An 11,590-nucleotide genomic window follows, 5' to 3' on the forward strand; every position below is an offset into this window, starting at 1 on the left:
TTAATGTTTTTTTTTTTTTAAGTTTTAGTGAAATTCACTTAAGTGTAAATAGTTTCAGAGTATAAATTCTCACTGTCTTCCGTCCATCCGTCTATCTTTCCTCAATCTCGAGAACGGAGTTAGATAGTTGAAAGACGAGACCAGATTTAGAAACCGTGGGGTAGGAAGACCCATTTAACTATATAAGAACATCGACGCAAATCGGAAGTCATGTTATTTCAATTCAAAACTTCCCCCGAAAGGTGTTAGATAGATGGACCGGCACGACTCTATTGTTAAAGGAAGTATGATGTACAGGGGCAAGCCACTACTAATTTGAGGTGGAGAGCATATATTTTAAATTAACTAAATTTAAAATGTGATTAAAAATTGCAGATGTCACAATAAATAATTACTCGTTTAATTTTTATTTTTTATAAATGAAAGTGTCGTATTTTTTATGTTCTTTATTGATTTTAAACGCATTTCACATATTTAACAAAAAACAAAAAAACACGATTTATAATATGTTGACGAACGTGCTGATATACACGAATAATTTTTCCGATAATTGAACTTTTTATTTTCATTGGTTTAATACTTGAATTTTAAAGTCGAAAAATTTCTTAAATAAGAGATAATTTTTTCTGTAAATTATATTTGTATATTCAATTATGAATGTTTTTTTTATAATGATAAGTTATATACTTTCAATACTTTCGGTTTTTTTAATTAATTCTAAGAATTTTCTAGTGCAAAATATCTTGTATGTAAATATAAAATAATAAATTAATATAAATAAAATAAAAATATTTTGTTTAATTATTTTCAATTGCAGAAATGATCTTGTTTATTCTTGGTATGAGTTACTTAAAGTCTATATAATGCACTAAAATGTGATAAGTAGGAAAATACAAAGGCTATATTTTGTATAGGCCCTATACTGAATGATTGTACTGTAATTAAAAAAATAGTACCGAAACTCACCACTGTTGCATTTTTGTCACTGTAAGCAACAAAAAAGCAGTTTTATGTGTGGGGAAACTTAAAAAGTGTGGTTTATCGAGGACATATCGCGTATTTGACAGCCTTTAATAACAATATGCAACTGCATTGAGAATCATCACAGAGGATGAATTAGTCAGCCTTCAGAATGGGGATAACATCGAACAGTATCCCCTGTATTTCTGCGGTATTGCATGAGGATGCTGCGCAAATAAAATGCTTGTTACTAGCAGTGCTTAAATTGCGCTAATGGTGAGTTTTTGTTCTAAATTGCTTTTTACGGAAATATCTTCCTCACTTCCTAAAATGTCACCATACCAAATTTGGTTGTAGTTGGATTGCTAAATATCTCTCTGACAGCATTGATTACGGGTGCTTTAACTATGATCGCACAGTAGGCCTATGTACTAGTAAATACAGTTTGATTTGTACTCTAGATAATGTAAATTCGTGAATAATTCAAAATAAATCCTTTATTTTATGTTCTTATGAATGACAGTTACAAATTATATATTACAGTATTTGAAAACATGAATAATAACTTGTAATAAATATTAATTTCCTTCTATAAAATAATAATTAAAATTAAAGAAATTTTACAATTTACTGCTGAGAATAATAAATGACATTTGTGAATAAATGTCGGTTTTTTCCGAATATAATACAAATTAAAATAGAACAGATAATTAACATTATTTAAAATATATTTAAATTTTAATAAGTTCTATTACAATAAATATATTGAAAGACGTGAATGAAGATGCCAAACAAAGAAAGTTAAATAATGAATGACATCAAGCTTCTCTAGGGGGAGAAGAGAGGTCATTTGGCTAGGGCACTGCTAATAGAGAATTCCCAAAATTTAGTCTTTTATATAAAAAATCTAGGCTGTGAGTGATATAAGTTACAATTTCTTTTAATAAATGATTTTAAAATCTTTTAATTAATAGATTTTATATTTTTATGACTTTTTAAAAGGAATGATATCGTCTCATCTATAGATCCTTAAATCATACTTTTTATTACATTTGGTTGTATTAAAATCTTCGAAACATTTAAATGTATTTTACAATAATGCTGGTTGTCTGTCCTATTTTTTCTTTAATTATTACAAAACTAAAATTGATAACAGTGGGTCGAGAAACTTTAATCATTTTATTCTAAAGAATACAATTATTAAAATAAAATTTTAAAAGAGAAAATTTATATTTAAATTACTATTAAAATATTTTATTCATAATTTATTAACCGAAATGTGTATAGAATATTTTCATGATAAAATGAATGCTTATTATTATTAGAAATGATTAGAAATCGGAGAGAATGGAGATGAATCTCTATATTTATGGAGCGTGCTTAATTCTGAACAGTTCTTAAGTGTTGACTAATTTCGAATTTGATTAATTACGAAGGCGTACACGAACAACGTGATAACACGATTTTGACAGCGTAATCATCGATAATTGACCTTGACTTTCACTAATAACGAAATAATTTTTATCATATATAATTATAGATTTATATTATTTATATATCTGTCCCCTTTCGAGTTATTCCAATTAGACTGGCAACAAAAATATCTTTATTAATTCCACTAAAATTCGCATCCGGTGTCTGCATCGTAACTTTCCAATAACCGAAGTAGGGGCAGAGGCCTCTTAGGGGTACCTTCATTCAGTTGCACTCAGGTAATGTGACCTACATTGGTTTCCCTCCCTCCTATCCTTTCCCGAGTTCCGGGTTAAATAACCGTTGCAGACATTTCTTTTGTTTGCCAGACACGAATTTCTCCAAAGTACAAACTCTAATATCGCAAGAATAAAATAATTCGTAAACACTTTTCCCTTTCCTCAACAGCATATCCCGAAAGAAATGCTTAACACGTGTCTACCCGACCTATAATGGATACAGGGCTGATGCCGTGTCAAGGATGGAGCCATGTATATTTTAAAAAATTTAAAACTAAGTATAACCGAATGTGTAGAATATAACACTACATTCGACCTTTTGAATACAATAAATTTATAATGTATTATAAATAAAATTGCACGGTCCAACTGTCAAGAATGAAAAGGTGCGAAAGAATTTGTTTCTGGACAAATCTTTGACAACGACGACTGTTCAGCTACATGAACATGTTCCAAAGAAGCAGAGCATGAATACGCGTAAATTTAAGAATAATCTAGTCGATCAATATATTCTTTTTTTTAAATATATATATATATATATTCCTTTGTATCCATTCATAATGTAGGATATATAAAAAAAGAATGTTAGGATAAGAACAAGAAACACTTCGGATATATTTATTAATTAATTTTCTTAAATTAAAAGAAAATTATCAAACGAACGACAGGATTATCGGGCTATTAAAGCTTAAATAACTACAAAGCATTTGGCAAGAGGCGGGCGCCAGGCCTCCTTCTTTTGTTAAATGTGGCGGCCTAGCAGCCTTCATCTTGCTAAATTGCTTATTTAAGGTTTTCAAATTGAAGACGATAAGAAAAGATATAATTCGTGTCTTTGGCATCCTTTTACCGGGATTTTAAAAAAAATTCTGAGTTCGAACAGGGTCTGAATCAATTTCCTGATTTTGAAATAGAAAAATCCGCCTCTACTTTCCTCGCATCCTGTTCGACTTAAGAATATATTTTTAATGACGTCGGAGTTACGCCTAATGTTACAATAATAGCGATCGATGGATTTTAACCCAGTTTTAAGGAAATACGGAATTGTAATGGTCTGTTTGACCCATTAACCGATTTCACCAAAATTAGTAGAAAGGTGAGGTGATGCGCGAACGCCCAGGTCCGTGGCCAACACCAACGCAATTTGCATCCCACTGTGTCAGGAAGTCAGTTGTAAACAATGTCTTTCGGCTTCCTCCATTCTTTCTCCACCTAATCTTAGCCTATTGATACATTGGCCGAACTTTAATCATTCTTTTCAAATTCAAATTCAAATCCTTTAAAATAAGATCAAATTTTGAATGTCTAAATAATGAACCGGAAAACTTAAAAATGTATCCAATATTATACTTTGAAAATGTTTATATAGGGAAATTTCCCTATAAAGGTGTGTTAAATCCTCTTGCTTTATAGGGAAAGATCATTTAAAGTGTGTAGAAAAGCAAAATTATAATAAGTCAAAACTCATTATCAGAAGTGTTGCATAAAACTATTTTCCCTTGCTTTGCGTGTGACATAGCCTATAATAAAAGAAAATTGTAAATTCGAATGAATGTTTTCTGGATTTTCCATGTTTACTCTTAGCAGTCGTTGACCTACAGAAACCCTTAAAAAAAAGAAAAGAAAGAAATATATAATAAAAAGAGACGTGAGTGGCGGTTGCATAATCGTGTCACATTTTCCAATGAGACATTTCATCGGAATGCGGACCAGAAAATCCAACAATTTTGATACTTTTCTTAAATTTATAATGAGAATTCTCCAAGATAAAAACTTTTGGCGGTAAAAAATGCTATTAAAATTTATTATAAGATAAATGTATTCCCTATTTATAATATATATAGGATTAAAGACGAGACGGAATATTAAAATCAGGCATAGTGTTTACAAAAGTTGAATAGAAGTCAGCGAAGTAGTGCAAGATCGCAACCTTTCTCCTTAACCTCTGTTAGAATACATTAACCGACATTCAGACAAGGACGACCCAGAAAAAAAAAGAAGCGCTGACGTAATGGGCCGTTATCGACGCCTAACAATGACGTAATTAAGCTGGTATCCGATGAACCCGCCGAAATTCCCGAGTAAAATTCGGTTAAGAAGAGATAAGGTTTTTGAGAAAATCTCGAGCATGCGCTTTAAGAGTGTTGGGACCATCCAGGATCTAAGGAGTAGAAATGTAGGCCATTGCTACACAGGTCAGTGGAGGGGTTTGTTTGCCTATATAACAACTCCCAATCGTCGTCTCCTATTCACTTGGCCTATGCATTGACGGATACAACAGTTCTTCAGGTGGGCACGCTTTACCTTACTAAATTTACACTGTTTAATGCCTGCATTTTTTTGTACGTAAAAAGCAAATATATTATAATTATTAATTTAAATACTCTGTAGTTTAATTAAGTTTAATATATATTATAAAGTAAATTATTAGTCGTAATGTATTTGTTTTTTCTTAAGTATAGAATTTTACTGAATAGTATTAGAATTATATATTTAGAGGGGTATTTTTGTCACCTTCCGAGACAGATTTGGAGGTTTATGGGTCAAAAAAACGGATTTTCATTCGATGAAATCACCCAGAACATAAGTTATTTTTTGATAAAAGTGGGACGTCGAGTGTTGAAGGATTTGATGCTTGAATTAAGGACCTGTCATTACGGACGAGTGGAGTCTCGGCATTTCTATGATTCGTCTGAATGAAAAATTATAGTTTATGGTCGATTCGAACTGCAATTAGCATTTGACATTGGAATTTGCCTATGTTAATATTTAGTAGAAGTGGATCAAGAGCTCCTCGAATATTATGCTTGACCTGTTTTAATATGAGGTGGATAATATTATCTAACACGTGATTTGTATAGCTCTAATCGCTTTTCATTAAGATCTGTTATTTTTTCAAATGTTTTTAATATATATATTTTTTTAACGGTGGAATGCTAATTAGAAAGGTCGAAGCGAGTCAAGGTTACAACCCAAATGAGTTTTTTTCCCCCTCTCCGATCAAGTTCAATATAGGGAAGAGAAGAAAACAGGTTCGAATTTTTAATCTGGGACGATCTATAAATCGACCCTTTCGCGCCTTTTTAGTATAAGGGAATGCGGAACGAGGAAAAAGGAACAACTTTGCTCCACTGTCCCACTTCGCTAAGTTTTAGAAGATCGTCTTAGAGTTCCGTTAGATCAAGGGCAAAGGTCGAGTAGAAACGTGAGGTCGTAGTCACAATTCTAGTGAACGAAGAAGGTTAAAACGAACTGGAAAAAATTATATATTATCGGGTAATGATTGAAATTTGAACAATTTGAATTCAAGTAACGATTTATTTCGTGTTTTGAAAATTCTATACGACTAAATTAATTGAATTATTGTTGCAACCAAACCGGTACGATGGATAAAACCGGAATTGATCTAACCATCTGCTCCACTCCCCTATGCTCCCTCTTCATTTCCTGTTTTTCTCACCACGACATTATTTTTTAAAATAATTTACTACTAATGTTTATATATTTATAAGATATGTGTACTAATTTTGCGATTCTCTTTAACAGATACAAGTGGCAAACATGCACCCTGGTTATATAATAATCGTTTTCCTTCTGTCACAGGTGAGTTCATTTTTTTTTTCTTTCTTTTTATTACTTCTATAATTAACTTTACGAACGTCTAAAATATCTTTCAAGTCATTTAACCAGCCAATTTTATCATATTCGAGGCATTTTTCTACACATTTATTCTATAATCTAGAAACGTTTATAGGCTGAGGAATACAATTTATAAGTCTATAGTTTGAAAAAATTTCTTTTATAATTTATACTCAAACTATAATTTTCATTAATAAAATTTATGTATAAAGAAATTATAACATAAAAATAAACTCCTTTCGTGCAAAACTCTAAAAAAATAGTTAATAATTTGCAAAATTACTTTGCATTGGCCTTAATAACGTGAACTTTAAAAACATCTTATAAAATATCATTATTTACAATAAGAAAAAACAAAATATGTGGCTTCTTAACAGGATTTATATTAAGCTCGATACATTATTTGTTTTTCTGCATATTGTTTTCAAGACAGGAAGAACGAGTAATCAGATTACCATCTCTAGTATCTGACGTGGAATGGTGTTTTTACGTAACATTAGAATACTCAGGCCTGATTTTTCATTAAAAAATAAATAAAAAATTAAGCTCTTACGTAAAAAAATCTCTTTTTTCGTTCATCGTAATCGATTTTAATTAATAATTATCATAATTTGCAGTAATAAATAGGTTGGTATAGCCTTACTCTCTGTTTTGTTCTCGTACACTTGAATGTTGGTAAAAAAAATACACAATGCAATTAATGTGCACGGTCGAGCGAATATAATTTACATATTTAAAAAAAATTGCAAAAATGTAAAAAATTGTACGATGTTTTCGTCATTGATGGGAAGAATTCTTTAGATGTGTATCGTTAAGGATTGAATGGTTGGTTTATTGGGAGCGAGAAACCAGCATTTCCGTTAAAAGTGCGGGCACGTGTGATCGATAGAAGAGGTTGTTCGCTCGAATGAAAATGTGGGACACGCTATTAACTTAACCCATTTCGTGAAGGAGCGCATTGAAGACAGTAGACAACCCGGATTTAGCCGGGGAGAGGCTGTCGTTCCGTCTTATTTCACATGGCACAAAGGAAGCAGCAGCCCATTAGATCTTTCAAGATAATATCCCTTACTCTGTTAATCCTTTGCCATTAACTTCAACGTGTCCACACTTTTCACTTTGAAAAAAGTGAAAAACATGGACATTTCTCAGTCCGATTTCAATTCGTCATTTCTTGTGTTCTAAAATTAATACATTTTAATTATATTTCTAAAATAATCGAATATTTCTGAAGATTATTTTTATCTGAGTTTAATAATTTTTCTCTTTTTTCAAAGTAATTTTTAATGTAATGCCACATAAGAGTGAAGCTTAAACATTTCTTTTTGCCTTACACAAAAGCATTTCTATAATTTAGTTTTGTTCACAGTTTGTGGAAAAATGTTCAATCATTTCCATGGAAAATGAAAGCTTAAATGTTAATTTATAACGAAGAGTGCGGGACGTCTAACCTAGCGTTGTATGTAGATCAGTTACGTACAACGTTAGGTTTCGTATAAATTGCAAACATTTACAATATTAAAGCTAAACAATTGCATTTGTTGTAATAGTAATTTGATGGTGGAGACTGAGAATGGTAAAAAACTGTTATGAATTGTGCGTGTTCGGAAGCGATTGTTTTATAGTTGTTATAACGTAATGCTTCATTCTAACGAGTAGCTTTCAATTTAATTTTGATTTTATTTTTTTTGACAATTTTGATGATCACTCTTAAAACAAATAATGCTATATATTTTGAATTATTTCCTAAGTAAACGTTAAAGAAGTATTTATAAAGCTGACGTCGGGTATATTTCTCTAAAATTAAAGTATTTGCTTTATAAAAGCTGCTATTTACAAAACTATGTAATTTCCAGTTTTGCACAATATTTGTCTCAAAAATTCTCAAAATTATATTATATTTTTAAAATTTTTCTAATAATCAAAAATATATTGGAATTAAAAATAAGAAGAAAGTTATTAATTAAAAATGGCTACATTTACATTTTAGATTGACGTCAAATTCGCAACATTTATTTTAAATTTCTCAAATTGCTTTATTTGCTTAGTAATTGCAATATAATAAAAGCAATTTAATGGTCATTTACCTTCAAATGGCAATCGTAATGAAATATCGAAATCCGTAAATTGCAGCACCATATTATAAAATTATAACAAGTAACCACTTCAGGAACTGCTTGTTTTTTATTAATAAAACGTTTTTGACCATACATTCGGTCGACCATCATCAGTATCCGTTAATTAAGTAAAGCTCTTTGTCATATTATTCATGTTCTTAGAATGCCATACACAACCATGGAAAGTGTTAATTAACAGCATACATGAATGCCGTATTTGATTGGAAATATGAAGAAAACTGTTGGACAAATCGTGTTTAAAGCTTTGCAATTATGCTGGAATATTGATTATTGTTTGAGAAATTTTATGTTGTAAAAACATTAATTCTTAATTAATTTTCTCGTATTTCTTATCAAGATAATAGAGATGCTACTGTCAATTAGAGGGACTTAAAGAATAATCAACGGCCTGATCTCTTTAATAGTTATACTTACTTAATGCATATTTAGATAGCTGTTAGATAAAATATTTACGGTTGTGAAAAACCATGCGAATTTCACTCTTCTACGATTTCTCCCATAGGAATATTGATGTGGTGGTGAATATTTTATTTCGTCATTAATAAATTAATCATAATTTCGAACGGAATATTCAATAAATAGTGTAATATTTAAGTATATTTTTACGCTTTAAAGCATCTTTTATGATTTCATCCGTATAAGGGGGAAAAATTGTTAGGACACGAATGTATGCCGAGAGTTGAATTTCGTAATTTACAATTTATAATCACATAGGTCTATAAATGATAGGATTTTATTATGCTTCAAAGAAGGAAACACCCTCCGGAAATAAACAGACCGTGAGAAATGAATTTTCATAAATGGCTTATTTCCACTCTATTGACGCTTCTCAGTTATTTTCTTATCGTTATCGATCGAGTGATGAATGAATGCGGAAATTTTACACGCACCCCCTTTTATGTTGGCTGTAGAAAATCTTCACGTGTTTCTTTTAAATATATGTATTTTAGAGTAATATTTTTAATATTTCCTATCGTTATTCATGAAATTATACTTTCAGGGTTTTTGCAAAGAAATTGATAGCACTCAAGATTTACAACAAGAAGAATCTGCAAATCTTCCTGCCGAACACAGAGGGCATTATGGACCTCCTGACGTGCATCACCACTTAGAGTCTATAAACGAAGTTTGGCCGGCGGGAAGGCCAGATATGCCTCAAGTTAAAGGATTGAATGTAAAATGCGAAAAAAATCACATGAAAGTTTATATTCAGTTCGATAGGCCTTTTTATGGAATGGTATTTAGCAAAGGCCATTACAGTGATCCCAGTTGTGTTCACATGCCGCCGAATTCCGGTCATTTGGAAGCCAAATTTGATATTTTCCTGGGAGCTTGCGGCATGTCGGGTAACCATCACGGGATCCAAAATCATCACGGTGATGGAGGTGGTGGTCTGTTTATTGAGAATACGATTATCGTTCAGTACGATCCTCAAGTACAAGAAATTTGGGATCAAGCCAGAAAATTAAGATGCACTTGGTACGATTATTACGAAAAAGCTGTGACATTTCGTCCTTTCGGTGTAGATATGCTGGATGCCATTACCGCAAATTTTTTAGGTGACAACATACAATGCTGGATGCAGATTCAAGTGGGTAAAGGACCTTGGGCTAACGAAGTTTCTGGAATAGTGAAGATCGGTCAGACTATGACAATGGTTCTGGCTATTAAAGACGACGAAAAGAAATTTGACATGTTGGTCAGAAACTGCATTGCACACGATGGCCATCGTCAGCCCATCCAATTAGTAGACGAATACGGATGTGTAGTACGACCGAAAATAATGAGCCCTTTTCAAAAAATAAAAAACTTTGGAGAAGCAGCTTCAGTAATGTCTTACGCTTACTTTCAAGCTTTCAAATTTCCTGATTCTATGAACGTGCATTTTCAATGCGTCATACAAGTATGCAGACGAGAATGCCCCGAGCCAAAATGCCCGGGAGAATTCGAACATCAACATTACGTACCCGAACCACGAGAACCTTCGGTAGCTTATTCTGATCTGAATCCAGCCATTGAAAGTGCTCAAAATATCAAATCAGAAGGCGTTAAAGCACAACAAATAGCTGTAGATATCAAAGCCAGTGGACTGAACGCGCAAGAATCTATTAAAAAGAATAGCGCATCTCAAGTATTCTATAACAGAAAGGGCGAAATCTCGGAAAATGACAAAGAGAACGATCTAGATCGTAAACCTTTATATGCTATAGCAGGAACAGGGGGAATGCCGAGGTCACTCAATGTGACTAGGAGGAAGAGACAGACGGACGATATGAAGGATATTCAGACACAAAAGGTAATTCAAGTAGTAGCGCCCGGTGACGTGGCATTTGCTTTGCCAAACACTCAGAACGAAACGGTGGTATATGCCACTCCCAGTCAGCATAATACTAGTTCTATTTGTATGTCTCTCCCCGGCTTCACTGCAGGATTGGTAATTCTCCTCCTCCTCTTCATTGTGTCCACTCTGGTAGCAGCCTTCCTCTTCTTAAGAATTAGACATTTGACGTGTAAAGAAGAACAAGACTGTATAAAAAACGGTTTCAGCTACGGAAATCCGAGAGAGATCGTTAATGTGATGATGCCCGTGACCAAATGAAGATGCCCATAATTATTGTAGAAATGATTTAAACTTTTGATATCGAGTGCCTAAAAAAAAAGGAGATTTTCTCCCTGTCATTACGTATTTAATGTAACACTTCGTGCACGTTTTAATTTCACCATCACCGAATAATTTTAACTATTTTAGTAGATTGTTTTTGGTAAGCTTACAAGAACTTTGAGGAAGTTTTCACCTAAGCGTTTTACTTCCTTTTGGACATACTGCTGGGCCAGTCATTATATTTATTTAAGTACCTTCAATGAAGTGTATAGTAAATCGGAAATTCCTACTCCTTACAAACTGCCAATTTGTTTTGCAAATAACGTAGCTAGAAACTTGGGAGCTTTGACACATTAACCGATTACTTTTATTCTCCCAGATTCATATACTCATGTTTTCTAACTTAATATATCGATTTGAAACATGCCAAGGGAGCGTGTTCAGCCCGTCCTAGACTCGTCTGTATATAATTTTATTATTAAAAATGTTTTAAATCCTATTCATGTTATTTAAATGTTTTTATTCTTGTAAAATAATTT

At 32.2% G+C, this 11,590-nt stretch overlaps 1 protein-coding gene across 1 annotated transcript; it reads left to right on the plus strand.

The window, feature by feature from the left end:
* Positions 1–3,996: 3,996 nt before the first annotated feature.
* Positions 3,997–11,559, plus strand: LOC111623483. Its single transcript, XM_023366070.1, has 3 exons — positions 3,997–4,961; positions 6,219–6,275; positions 9,450–11,559. The coding sequence occupies exons 2-3, from the start codon at positions 6,234–6,236 to the stop codon at positions 11,046–11,048; spliced, it is 1,641 nt and encodes a 546-aa protein (XP_023221838.1). The 5' UTR covers positions 3,997–4,961; positions 6,219–6,233; the 3' UTR covers positions 11,049–11,559.
* The last annotated feature ends 31 nt before the right edge of the window (positions 11,560–11,590 follow it).

Source organism: Centruroides sculpturatus, unplaced genomic scaffold, assembly GCF_000671375.1.
Source record: "Centruroides sculpturatus isolate CEXI.00-Female unplaced genomic scaffold, Cexi_2.0 scaffold115, whole genome shotgun sequence".
NCBI lineage: Eukaryota > Metazoa > Arthropoda > Arachnida > Scorpiones > Buthidae > Centruroides > Centruroides sculpturatus.